The sequence below is a fragment of the Canis lupus genome, chromosome 25 (assembly GCF_011100685.1).
Source record: "Canis lupus familiaris isolate Mischka breed German Shepherd chromosome 25, alternate assembly UU_Cfam_GSD_1.0, whole genome shotgun sequence".
Taxonomy (NCBI): domain Eukaryota; kingdom Metazoa; phylum Chordata; class Mammalia; order Carnivora; family Canidae; genus Canis; species Canis lupus.
Genome location: NC_049246.1, coordinates 18,595,172 through 18,609,765, shown reverse-complemented (window position 1 = coordinate 18,609,765; position 14,594 = coordinate 18,595,172). Strand labels below are relative to the sequence as shown.

Here is a 14,594-nt window from a genome sequence, read left to right as displayed (position 1 = left end):
TCTGTGCTTATTTAATTTTTCCTTTCCTTCCCCTGTGTTCATCTGTTTTGTTTCTTAAATTCCTCATTATAAATGAAATCATTTGGTATTTGTCTTTCTCTGAATGACTCTTAGCATAATACCCTCTAGTTCCATCCATATTGTTGCAAATGGAAAGATTTCATTCTTTTTGATGGCTGAGTAATATTTCATTGAGAACTCTTTAAAACTATGACTTGAAACTTTTTTTCCAGGATGACTGTGGGAATCTTTGCAAATTGTACCTTCTATTTGAAAGTCAAGGACTTACCTCGTCAACTGAAGAAAAAGCTACAAAATGACATTAAGGAGAATGGTGGAAGTTTTTCCTTTTTATTAAATCCTCAGGTATTTGCAAATTTCGTAAGAACTGTATGATAGATACTATACTAGGTCAGAGTACCTGGCTGCGTGGGAAGAGCATGAGACTCTTGATCTAAGGGTCTTGATATTCAAGCCCCACATTTGGCATAGAGCCTACTTAAAATAAATTTTTTTAAAAAAAAGAGGAGAACAAGTCATGGTTAGAAGAGTAAGCAGAAAAAATTGGCAGCAGAAGAAAGTCACTGAAGGCAGATTAAATTGTGATATTGCCAAAAGGGAAATTGGGCTGGAGAAGGGCAGAGGAGGGAAGACCATACGTCCCACCTTTTCTCCATTCCCTTGGGCTATAGGGAAATCCCACATACCTTGTGAATCTGAGGTTATTAGAGTACAGCTAAAGAGCAAAACAAATAATTTCAGATCAGCCAAATCTGTTCTCAAAGGAGAAGAGTTATGGTGTATAGCATTTGCAAAAAGCAGTCTATCTAATCACTCATCAGTATGTCAAACTCTGAGTGTCACCTGTACAATATGACTCAGCAGACAAAGAAAAACATGCATCATAAACTCATCTTGTACTGCTTGTACAGTTTGTATTGCTTGTTTTTATTTAAAGGCTGAAGGAAGCTACTTTCCTCTCTTGAAAGGAATTGTAGGCCTGACAATTTAAATATGGATTTTGACAGCTGGATGAAATCTTAAAAAATAAGTAAGGCTAACCTCCTCTTTTTTAACCACTTCATCATAAGAAGTAGAAATTAAAGTCTGAAGTCATTAGATTCTAGGTCTGCCAATGCAGGGCTTGCCCTGTCTGCTGCTCTTCCTTCTGTTGGTGAACCGATGGGGTGGGTCAGCACTGCCTCTTCCTGAACCACAGGCCGGGATCTTGCTGACCGTGAATCTGGTTTGTTCTGTGAAGTATGTTCAACTCCAGCTAGATGCTGGGTGCTCCCTGACATTTAGTAGTTTGCCTGTGATTATCAGAAATGGAATGTCCCTGTTTACCTCCAGTTCAGGCAGAACCATATATTACATCCCCTATATGGCCGTCCTAGTCCATCTCATCATTTCTGTGGATGGATAAATAATTCATGCCTGTTGTACCTTCTCAGTTTACCTTCTGGGTAAAGAATGCCAGCATGGTCTCTCTTTTTCAGAAATTCCCACATACTGTGAGTTCAACCTTTTTGAAAGTTATGTTGCCATTGTATATAAACTTCTGAAATGTGCATACCAGGTATTATAACAAAGGAGACAACTATATATGTATTGTTGAGGAGTGAACTGCAAGATGAATTGTTAAGTGGAAAGGCAGTTTCAGAACAGCATGTTTCATATACTGCCATTTGTGACTAAAAATAGGGCTATGTACTTATATGTTTGTTGCCTATGCATAGAATAGCTCTACAGGAATACTCCAGAAACAAGTTACAACAGATGCCTCTGGGGAAACGAACTGAGAACAATGGTAGGGAATAGGTTAATTTATTATTATTATTGTCTTACTTTTTATATATTCTACAATGTGCATATACTATTTATTCCAAAATAAATTAATAAAATTCAGCTTAACAAATTAAATAGTGATTACCTTTTGAATCTCTCACTCCACTCCTAGGAAAACAAACAAGTGTACAAATATGTGTGCATGAAGACATTCAGTACAGTGTCGTTTAGAGGAGTGAAAATTTGGAAATAACCTCTAGGGTTGGCTAATCAATTATAGTACATCCATATCCATACTCTTTAAAAACTTGATTTTTTAAACCTTAATGTAACTAAAAATTATATCATTTATAAGAGTTCTAGAAATCTGAGAAATATTACTACAAATTATCTTCAAGACTTTTAAGAGTGAAAATTGCAGATGTAAGTAATTTATTTAGATTTTTTTACAAGTACATAATGAATTGATTCTTTTTTTCTAAGTGCACACATACAATCTTAGACAATGCTGCTGTTCTGACCCAGTATCAACTGAAGTGTATCCAAAAGAACCAGATCCATATTATAAACCCAGATTTTATATGGGACTCTATCAAAGAAAAGAGACTCTTGGACATAATGAATTATGATCCTAATAAGGCAGTGGACATCATACCACCTCCTTGTCAAAAGGCATGCAGTTCTGGTAAGTATTTTATATTAAGCACGTAATATATTACAGGTACAATAGTAAATGTTTCAATTTATCAAAGACAATATAGTCAAAGGGTTGTCCAGACATATGACAAAATTCCTTATCTCAAAAAATAGCCAAATAGTGAAGGACAAAAGGCTACTTTAGCAATAGGAATAGATTTCTCAGTATCCAATCTAGTGTGACCAGATTCAAAAAGACTATACAAAAACACTGATAATCTCTGAAAACTTGATGTGTAAATTTTTATTTGGGAGGGAGAAGGAACTTTTTTAAAAAAATTATCACCACAACTTAATGACTGGAAATTTTATGACTAGCATTTTGCTAAAAAAGTTCTTTCCAATAGATATCTCTCCATAAGCATATATCTCCTTTATAAACTCAGATTTTTATTTTGCAATCTGGCCAAGAAGCAAGCCTTTGGACATAGGGAAATGCCCTCCTCATGAGACCTATCAAAAGTCAAGCAGTTCTGGTAAATAATACTTTATAGTAAGCACATGATATATGTTAGATATCACATTGTACATATAAATTGTATTATTTATAGGAGTTTCAGAAATCTAAATGTTTTACTGTGATGCAGCATCATTAGACAAATGATTGTCCAAAAAGCTATCCTCAGACTTTATTACTCACAGAAAATGGTAGCTAAGACAAAATAGGCAGGATAGTGAACTCCTTTTACAGTGTTGTAAAAACATTGAAAATGTTTTTCAACATCCATGATGATACAATCAGATTCAGAATTACTATAAATACATTGACATTCTTTGAAATCTTGACAGCATTATTAAAACTGGAAAGAAATCCTTGTATAAAAGGAGTTATTCCTATATATCAGAATGCTATAGACAGTGTTAGGATTCCTTTATAAGAAAACTATGAAGCAGAAATTGCTTAGCTTCACAAAGGAACCTGTGAATTTCCCTCTTCTAATCTAGAACATCCTCACTTCCTTCTTTGTCACGTGGCACTGGTAAGCTCATTCGGACCCTGTAGCATACTAGAAATGTATTTCATAGCTATGCTCACCATGATCTTCAGAAGAAAAAAAGATACCATTTGGAATTGTATATCTATCAATGAGTTTCAAATAAATAAAGATTACATTAGAATTCTCCTTACATGCCTATTAAAATAGAATTATACTATAGTCTTTTATTTTTGATCTACCTTCTTCTTGTCCCACCGTACCATCCTTAGATCACCAATTATTATAGCTAATTTAAGGACATCTTAAAAAAAAGAATAGCATGGTAAATATGACGTGTATTCAAGGATCTTAACAATTCCAGGATTTATTGTTAATAATTTTAATAAATCTTTGAATAGTAAACAAGCATTTTCTTTTTATTCTAGAAGTGACAACAGATGATCCATCCCTGGACAACTCCATGGAGAAGGAAAACATTGTGGAATTCACAGAGTAATCTACTTCTGATCATTAAGACTCAGTTTGCAAAATGTTTTGTAAACCTCAAGCATGGTGTTGGGTTTTTTTTTTAAGATTTATTCATGTATGTATGTATGTATGTGTGTATGTATTTATTTATTTGAGAGAGAGAGAGAGCGCAAGCAGGGTGAGGGGCAGAGGGAGAGGAAGAAGGAGAGTGGACTCCCCAATAAGTGGGGAGCCTGATGTGGGGCTTGATCCCACGACTCTGAGATCATGACCTGAGCTGACACTCAAACACAGTTTTATTTTTTAAAAAATATTTTATTTATGCATGAGAGACACAAAGAGAGAGTCAGAGACATAGGCAGAGGGACAGGCAGGCTCCCTATGGGGAGCCTAATGCAGGACTTGATCCCAGGACCCCGGGATTACACCCTGAGCCAAAGGCAGATGCTCAACCACTGAGCCACTCAGGTGCTCCTAAACACAGTTTTAAAATGCTATTAGACATCATGTTTTTTGTAGTATTTTCATCTATCTTGCTTCTCTAATTTTTGACTTTTATTTATTCAAGACTTTACTTCCACTAGCATAGTGATAATGATTTCCAGCTTAGTATTATATAAGACTGGACATAGTTGTTAGATTGATTTTTAAAAAGAAAAGGAACTGAGATGTAGGCAGTCTGCTTACCCGGCTGCCTTACTCAGAAGACTTTTGAGTAAAGACAGTTCCTTACTCTTTACCTAATATGTCAAAAAATGGAAAGAGTGACAGCCTTCTGCAAATGGAGGATGTGAGGCTACAGTTTTATATGGCTTCGTAAAGCATACCTAAAACTGTAGTGTGAATTAAGCATCACGTTTACTTTATTTGTTATTACTAGTGTTAAAAGAGAGAACAAATACCAAATATAAAAGTATGGATTATGAGAAATCTGACACCTTTATTTTAATGGGAGAGGTGGTTAACTGGAGTCCAGAGAGTCTCTGATATGAGCCTGTCTGAGTGACACGGCTCCTAAGGGTCAGAACCCAAGAAAGTGCAGGTCACCTGCCTCTGCTAGGATTGGCGCTCTCTCCAGTGCACTGACCCCCATTTCTGCTCCATGCCACCCCACCTTCCAATGCAGACATTCAGTATTTGGCATCAGAGCTCTAGAGCTATACAGAGGAGGAATCCAGCTCATTCCACAAGACTTTTTAACCATTTTCAGAATATCTAAGGAGCCATTAGGGACTTAAAATATATTTTGTATGGAATTAGGAGACATACAAAAAAAATTTGTGGAAGTTCTGTTTAGTCTAAAAGTCCATTTTGATGTTAAAATTTTATTATACAAATTTCAGGTTTTACAAGAATGTTGAAATTCCTCATTTTCCACAAGACTTTGAAGTTGCAAAATATAACACCTTGGAAAAAGTAAGAGTCTGGTTTGTATTTGAAAAAAAAAAACCTGAATGTCTCCTGATTACTTTTCCTGTTTGATAATTTTCTCATTGTTTTGGAAAATTGTGTGTATCCTAAATAAGTATTTCTTAATATATGAGTTGATTTTTAATAATCAAGAAAATTTTATGTTTGACTTTTTAGTTGTTTTAATTAAAGTAATACATGCTCATAATAAAAATATAAACAGTACAAAATATTAACATGACTTTAAAAGTAAAGGATCTCCTCTCCTGTTTATTACTGGTTCATATATTTTTTTGGAGTAGACTTGACACTAAGTATTTATATCATGTTGAATTTCCATTACTATTCATTAAAAAGAAAAGGAGAAAATTCTTTCTCTAATATATAAGTGAAAGCCCTAGCATTTGAAATGATGCCCCATTTACATATTTTAGATATTTTAATAAAATGTAACTTGAGAATAAATTCCCTCTATGATGAAGAAAATATAAAAAGTGGTACAGTTTAAATGTATACAGATTTATCTATAGTAAAAGTAAGTACCAGTAGGAAATATACCAAAACATTAATAGGAATTGTATATCTGTAGTATGATGTTAGGTAATTTTTGTTTTTCCTTTATACTTTTTTTTTAAACATTTTTTTTAATTTATTTATTCAGAGAGAGAGAGAGACTGAGACGCAGAGACACAGGCAGAGGGAGAAGCGGGCTCCATGCAGGGAGCCCTACGTGGGACTTGATCCTGGGTCTCCTCCAGGATCAGACCCCGGGCTGCAGGTGGCGCTAAACCTCTGCGCCACCGGGGGTGCCCCCTTTATACTTTCTTTTTTTTGGGGGGGGGATGCAGCAAAAGCAGTCCTTTTTTAAATTTATTTATTTATGATAGTCACAGAGAGAGAGAGAGGCAGAGACACAGGCAGAGGGAGAAGCAGGCTCCATGCACCAGGAGCCCGGTGTGGGATTCGATCCCGGGTCTCCAGGATCGCGCCCTGGGCCAAAGGCAGGCGCCAAACCGCTGCGCCACTCAGGGATCCCCCCTTTATACTTTGTGTATTTTCTAAATTATATCTCCAAATCAACTGGTACTAGTTTTGTTTTTTTTTTAAGATTTTATTATTTGTCAGAGAGTGAGAGAGCACAAGCAGGGGGAGGGGCAGAAGGAGAGGGAGAAGTAGGCTCCCTGCAGAGGGGATCCTAATGTGGGAGCTCAATCCCAGGACCCTGAGACCATGACCTGAGCTGAAGGCAGATGCTTAACCTACTGAGCCAGCCAAGTGCCCCTTGTATTAGTTTTTATAATCAACATTTTTAAATGGTGTATGTGTCGTTTGTTATTTAACGAATGCAGCTTCTGAAGGAATAGCCTATTTTCCAGATTGGGGCCAAGGGAGGTAAGGAGGTGGCCGTGGTAGAACTGCAGAGCTGCCAGGACCCTGAAGACCCTGCCTTTCTCATATCCACACACTTCCTCCTGGCCAATGGCCACAAGGTAATGATCTTTTTTTTTTTTTTTTTTTTTTTTTAAAGAACCCTCTTGCACTGTTGGTGGGAAGACCTCATTTCTGAGGTTTTTTCTTTTTTTCCCTTCCCCTGATTAATTTTTTTCATTTCCAAAAAGTTTGAAAGCCAGACTTCAAAGCCAGACAAATATGTAAAGTAAGAGTGAGTATGCAGTCTCTGAACCTGTTTGAGTGACTTCAGTGAATCAAATGCATCTCTTCTGCCTGTTGTACTTGCTCAGGCTTTTCTCCTCTTACTTTCAGGTATTAGGCTGTTTAGTGAAGAATTGAAGATTTAAGTCATTCTTTGAAAAAACTAGTTACTAAACTCTTGCTGGCAGAGATCCAATGCTTTATTGACATTCTGTTTCCCCACGGTGTGTAAGGAGGTGATCAGTAAGGATCCACCGGTTAATAAGTTATTGTACCTCGCATCCTAACATTTTGCTCCACACTATAATTCACAGACTAGAAAGTTCTCTGTGCAGAAAACCTCTGCAGACGCAAGTGAATACTATGAAAATTACATTGAAGAGCTGAAGAAACAAGGATTTCTGTTAAGGGAACATTTTACACCTGAAGCAACCCAATTAGCATCCGAAAAACTTCAGGCAGTAAGATTTATTTTTATGTGCTATTTTGTGTGATTGATTGAATATCTTTAATAGAAATGTTTTCTTTTGACAAATAAAAACCTGACGGGAGAAAGTGGGAGTTAAGAACAAGAAAGGTGGGCAGCCCTGGTGGTGCAGCGGTTTAGCGCTGCCTGCAGCCCAGGGTGTGATCCTGGAGACCCTGGATCGAGTCCCACGTCAGGCTCTCTCTGCATGATGCCTGCTTCTCCCTCTGCCTATGTCTCTGCCTCTCTCTCTCTCTCTCTCTCTGCGTCTCTATGAATAAATAAATAATATATTTTTAAAAAAAGAACAAGAAAGGTAAACTCACAGACAAGGAAGCATGGTGGGGAGTGAGTTCAAGGATGAGCCACAGACCTGGTTGTTTCAGCAACATACCTCCAAGGCTTTCAGATTTCCTTGTAACCTAGGTGTGGAATAGGCATCCTTAATCCTTAATGCCACTTAACCTTTGATGCCACTAGCAGGCCTAAAGCTTACAAAGCAAAGGAAGGGTCAAAAGGAAACATGAAGTGGGAATAAAAGGAAGAGGGGGAAATAGGGAGCGTGTAGGCAGGAAGCAGAGGTGCAGACAGATACCAATCCCTTGGCTGCCTGTGACTCTCTCTGTGACTGCAGTTAATTATTTCTTCTCTTGTCTCTGTTCCTCTTGGTTTTAAATCAACCCACTTATGAGACTTTTTGTTGCTGGGGTTTTTTGTTTGTTTGTTTGTTTGTTTTTTGCAGTTGCTTTTGGAGGAGGTAATAAATGCAAGCGCTCTGAGCAAAGAAGTGAGCGATTTGGTGGAGATGGTTTGGGCAGAAGCTCTGGGCTGCCTGGGGCGTCTGCTTCTCAAGCCTGTGAACAGGATTAGCCTCAATGACGTGAGTCACAATGTCCCTGCAGCAGCACCCGCCTTGTGTCCAGCTGCTGTCTGGCTCAGCTGCTGACATGGTACCACATGCGTTGGGGCACCAGTCCAGCCTCTCCTGGGTGCATTCCTGATGGGCTTTTTCTTACCTTGGGAAAAGGGAACACTGAGAGCCCTGAGGGGAAAACAGGCTTCCAGGACAGCTAGATGTTCTTACATATAAAGCGTCAGACCCAAGAGCAGCTCCCAGCGCAGTGTCTGGTGCTGGCTCCTTAGGGGGCCTGCCCCTTAGGTCCCCAGATGTGCAACAGGCCTGAGGGACAAGGTTGCTCTTGGTCCTCATGATCAGATGCTCAGACCCAAGTCTGAGCCACTGCCTTACAGTCTCCTAACATGTGACCATTTAGGGGAAGGCTGGGATACTTCCAGCCCTCCAGAAAATACTCTTCTTCACTTTGTATGATCGAAAGAGCAAACGAAGGAAAATATTCCCAATGGTACAACTTGTGCAACTGCATTGTTATGGTAAAATAATACAGTGTTCTGTGGAACTAAACTAGTTTATTTCAGGGAGAAAAAGGTTTTCTGGGGCAAAGCCCAAACAGTACTTGTGTAAGTAGAAACATGTTCTGCTGGATTTTGTTCCCAGTTCAATTCTGACATTTTTCTGAATTTCTTGTGTGAACAGCAAGTCTCCTCTGGTTCCATTAGTATTCTGCTCTCTGCAGATATAGACAGAAATATAGATACCATTGTAGACATAGATATAGATGTACATCTAGGTATAGATCTAGATATACAGTCACAGGTATTGAAGGCTCTGGTTTTTCCCTCTAGTTAAGCTGAGCCCAGTTTTGGAAGGCTTCTCGTGGCATCATCATCACAACCAAGACACATCTCCTGAAAGTATGGCATCTGTCTTATGGCTGGTGTCAGTAGAAAACTAACTAATAGTTGTGACATATCTTAAAACGGTTTTAGATATTTTTATGCATATGTTCCTTCACTCTCTCCCTGATTGTCAAGATTTGATTTGATTTGATTTTTTTGAAGATTTATTTATTTATTTAATAAGCGTATATTGTCCTCCATTTAAAGGTGAGCAAGGCAGAGGGAGTTCTACTTCTAGTAAAGGCAGCATTGAAAAATGGAGAAACAGAAGAACAATTGCAAAAAATGATGACTGAGTTCTACAGATTAATACCTCACAAAGGCACAACAACTGAGGAAGTAGACCTGAGACTGTTAGCTAAGAAAGAGGACCTCTGCCAGGTAAATCTCTGAAAAAAGAATTCAATTTATAATAAATTGTGGAAGGGTCTTTCCAAATGTGATTAATAAGGTATCACTGAATCCGAAAGTTGGCTCAAAAAATAAACGTTGAACCATTTTAGAATGCTTTGGGTCCTCATGGAAGTTATCTGAACCATGTTTCCAAACATGAATGTGTTGGAATAATAGTACAATGGCAGATATGTTTAGAATTGCTACGCTGTGAAATAATTTTCTACATTAGAATGATGCCCACAGGCCAGGTCTGAGGACCCAGAGCGGGTCGTGCAGGACCAGCAGAGAGAGTCCCTGGCTGCTCACAGGATAGAGATCAAATATAAGCCAGCATGAGGTGAAAGCAGAGTTTTTTGTAGGTATATAGAGACTGCAGGTACAGACTGTGTCTGGGAGACTCAGCAAGGAAAGGAGGGAGTCTTATCTTTGCTTGGGGTCTGGGGATTTTATTGAGCATCATGGTCTGGCATCTGTGTCCTCTCAGGCCCCCAGGAACTGGTAGGAACAAAGACAAGGGCCCAGGTGTTATTCCTCAGAGCCAGGGGGTCTTATGGAGATGTCTAACTCTGGTGGTCTGGACAGTCATACGATAGCTTCATCAGGCCCTTCTCGCCTGGCCCTTTGTTAGATGTTATCTCTTCTTGAGAAATCATTAACTTCTTGTCCCCTCAAAGGAGAACACACACTGATTACATCACAGGCACATGTAAAGTGCAGGTCCTGGCAAGAATAGAAGCAGGAGAAGGAACAAAAGCAGATTTTTATGGAGTCCTTTAGATTCCTTATCTCAAGGAGATGAATTAGGATTCTTTTTACAAAAGAAACAGAAAGCTCTAATTGACTTGAACCATGAGGACACCTGTCACCCTGTATAACAAAAAGCCAGCTGTGAGTGGCTGCTCCTCCAGTCACTCAGAGGTAGAATTATCACAGCCTCTTTCCATCTCTGTGTTTCCTGTAAGCTGAGCTTCCCTTTCAGCCTGGCTCACCTTATGTGACCTTATAGCTGTGGTTGTTCATAGCATCCCAAATGGAGTATTTCTTTTCTTGTCTCTCAGAACAATCTCCCCCCATCCTGCAGACTCTTTGGTCAGTTCTTTGCTCAAAACTGAGTCATATGCACATTCTAAGCCAGTCACTGGCAAGGAGAGTGGAATTACTGACTCCTCAGAAATGAGCCCACTCCCTTGAACTGTAGGGGAAGGAGCAAGGCTCAGTTAGCAAAGAGGAAGGCAGCCACAGTGTCCCCCTCACCTTGGATGAGATCAAGTCACTCCCTGTTCTGAGCTGCCTCATCTGTGCATGAAGGAATTGGGACAAGACCATAAATCTATGACGTAGACTTCAGAAGAGTTTGTGGATATGAAACTTTATATGTTTACGGGAAATTATAGCTTTCAACAGATTCCTGGAGTAGTCTGTAATCCAAAATAAGTGACAGATCAACAAATGAGATGAACCAGTAAATGAGATGATAAAGGAGCCTTCCAAATTTAAAGTTTCATGATTTGCCTACCACCTTTAAGAACTTTAAGAACCTCAGTTTCTGGTTCTGCTACTGAAAAGGTATATATGGTGTCCATCCAAATGCTTTTTCTTTTTTTTTTTTTTAAGATTATATTTATTTATTCATGAGAGACACAGAGAGAGGGAGAAGCAGGCTCCATGCAGGGAGCCCAACGTGGGACTCAATCCCGGGACTCCAGGATCACGCCCTGGGCCGAAGGCGGCGCTAAACCGCTGAGCCACCTAGGCTGCCCCATAGTATACCTTTTAAATATAATTTTGACTTTGAAATAATGCACATGTGTTACCTATCAAAAATATAAAAGTTAGGGATGCCTGGGTGGCTCAGGATGTCGGGCTCCCTGCATGGAGCCTGCTTCTCCCTCTGCCTGTGTCTCTGCCTCTCTCTGTCTCTCTCTGTGTCTCTCATGAATAAGTGAATAAAATCTTTAAAAAAAAAAAAAGTATACTCTGAGCAATCTCTATTCTAACATGTCCCCTCCTCCCACTCCAACTCCCCAGCTCGAGAGAGAACCATTTTTATTAGTGTCTTGTCTTTGTATTTTCTTTATGCAAATAACTATAAATATGCACGTGTATACTTATTCCTCCCTACTTTTTTTACATAAGAAGTTATGTACCATGTTTTCTGTTCTGCACCCATTTTCCCCTCTTAACATATCCAGCATGTAAGAGAGCATCTTCATTCACCACCTTGTGTGGGCATCCCCTATTGCCAGACATTAGGATTGTTTCCAGACTTTTCTACTACACACAAAGCCAAAATGAATATGCTTGTAATTTGTCATTTCATACCTACACAAGAGTGTCTCTGAGATCCCAGGAGTAGAAGCACTGGCTTATGGGATTAATGCATCTGTATTGTGATAGATTTCATCTTATTCCCTCATAAAAGTTCTACTCGTTGCCCTCCCACTTTCAGTGAATGAGAGTTTCTATTTCCTATAGTTTTACCAAAAGTGTATCTGTCAAACATTCAGATTTTTACCAATTTTATGGATGAGAAATGACTTCTCAGTTACAGGATTTATGTTTAGTTTATGTGTCTTTTTCTGTGAACTGTCTACTCATGTCCTTTGACCCTTTTTCTTCTGGATCTTGCCATTTTTCTTCATGACTTTTAGGACCTATTAATAAGTTAGGGAGCGTAGTCTGGGAAAGGAGTTGCAAATATTTTCTATAGTTTGTTTTGTTTTACTTTGCTTATGGTGAATTTTGGGTGGTGGTTGAGTTTTTTACTTTTATATAGAAAATGCATCAACCTTTTCTTTTATGGCTGGTGTGTTTGAATTATAAAGATGTGTGGCAGCAGAATGAATAGGGCTCCCCTGTCATGTCTCTTTCATCTCAAAGATGGTAAAACCAATACATCCCCATAATAAATGTAATTCAGATGAGCTGGGAGCTGTGTTCCATCCTCCAAGCCCCATGACCTGTGGAGTATACTAAATATAATTAGGTTCCTTCAGGGAAGACAACCATGTCTTATTCATTTTTCTATCTCTCAAACCTGATACAATGCCTGGCATACAGAACATGCTTAATGAGATTTTGGTAACAGAATTGGACTTGAATTTTGATGATCTGAGCTCCTACTTAGTCAGTCACCCCCTCTTTGCTGTGGAATCTTGAGCACTTAATTCAGCTTCTTAGAGTCTCACTTTCCCCATCTATACGATGAGGAAAATAACACCTGAGCTGTAGTGTGGATTAGAGAAATGCTATACCCGAAAACACTTTATCAACAATGATATGCTATCCTGATGGACACTATTATTCTTATTGTATAGTATGCTGTCACTGAGGGTGCAATATATATAAAGGTATTACCTTTAATATGTAACTCACATAAATATTGATCAAAAGCTTTGGGAGAGGGGCCACTGGCTGGCTCAGTCAGTGGAGCATGCAACTCTTGATCTCAGGGTCGTGAGTTCAAGCCCCACATTGGGTATAGAGATTACTTAAAAATAAAACCTTAAAAAAAACTTTGGGGACAAAAACCTTATTTTTCCAATCTTTTTTGATAAAGTGTAATGTGCTATAAATATTTTGAATGTAGTGATTCTGACATCTTTTATTATTTCCATCTACAGCTAATAAGAGACATGGTTAATGTCTGTGAAACTAATTTGTTCAAACCCAGTCCTCCATCTCTTGCCAAATACCGAGCTCTGAGATGCAAAATTGAGCATGTTGAGCAGAACACTGAAGAATTTTTGAGAGTTAGAAAAGAGGTTTTACAGAATAATCACAGGTATGCATAAAGGAAATGTCTTAGGATCTGTTATTATGTTATACTATTCAGATCCTGTTCAAGAGCTACTCTCCTTAATTACCTGTTTAATCCTCTAGTAACAAGGTAACTATGTTGTGATGACAAATTACTTTCTTCAGTGCTTATAATGGGGCTTGGAGGGCACCCGGGTAGCTCAGTTGGTTAAGTGTCTGATTCTTGATTTCAGCTCAGTTCTTGATCTCAGGGTCACGAGTTCAAGCCATGCATTGGGCTCCTTGCTGGGCATAGAGCCTACATAAAATATGTGTGTGTAAATGTTCATAAGGACCAACTTTATTGAAAGTGGACACACAGAGAGAATGCAGCATAAAAAAGTGTTTCCAGGATCAAACCCTGGGTGATGCTTTTACTATAAAGAAAAGAACCTGCCAGTAGAGTAGCTACTTATTTTTGCTGAGGGTTCTCTGCTTTTCTGTGTGCTCCACGATCTTCTCTTTCACGTAAAGACCCTTCCGCTTGCGCACTGCGTTCATGTACTTCCCGGCCTGGTTCTCAGAATCAGCCTTTTCCCCAAAGTGCAAGTATTCCTTCTCAGTGGTCAGCACCCAGAAGGGGTCGCTGGGAATGATCTCCCAATGGCTGAACACCAGCTGCCGGCTGGCCACACCATTCATCTGCTTCCTTATCCCATCCGCAAAGCCGAAGCTCTCAACAACGGGCAGCACAGTGATGAACATGTTGTTGATGAACATGTCTGTCCCTTCTTTCATTTCTTCTTGAAGGACTCGACCTTCTCTCTTTCCCTCTGGTAGAGGAAGAGGAAGCAGTGTCTGAACCAGAGCCTGAGGCTTGTAATGACGCAGAGTTAGCAGATGACAGTCTTGGAAAGGGGACCATTTGTACTGAGTCCAGCCAGCAGGAACCCATCAGCAAGCCAGGCTTCACACATCTGAGCAGCTCTCCTTGTTACTACTTTTACCAAGCGGAGGACGGGCAGCACATGTTCCTGGACCCTGTGAATGTGAGCTGCCTTGTGAGGGAATACGGCAGCCTGGAGCAGAGCCCAGAGAAGATCTTGGCAGTAGTGGTGGAGATCTCTGACTACTCCATATCCTAGGATGTTTGACAGCACCATAGATACCTCTCTCATCTGCCACTTACCTGTGAGTTCAGCATCTGTGAACTAGATCTGCAGCCTCCTGTGGTCTCTAAGGAAACCCTAGAGATATTCTCAGATGACACTGAAAAGAGGAAG

General features: G+C 39.4%; 1 protein-coding gene across 1 annotated transcript in view; it reads left to right on the top strand.

Annotated features, from left to right (window-relative positions):
* The first annotated feature begins 234 nt into the window (after nt 1–234).
* Nucleotides 235–14,594, top strand: part of PARP4 (poly(ADP-ribose) polymerase family member 4) — a 90,033-nt gene continuing 75,673 nt past the window's right edge. Inside the window, 9 exon segments of the mRNA NM_001145980.1 lie at nt 235–366; nt 2,272–2,473; nt 5,178–5,194; nt 5,244–5,306; nt 6,677–6,790; nt 7,268–7,417; nt 8,174–8,311; nt 9,385–9,558; nt 13,197–13,357. Coding sequence (NP_001139452.1) covers nt 235–366; nt 2,272–2,473; nt 5,178–5,194; nt 5,244–5,306; nt 6,677–6,790; nt 7,268–7,417; nt 8,174–8,311; nt 9,385–9,558; nt 13,197–13,357 — 1,151 coding nt within the window.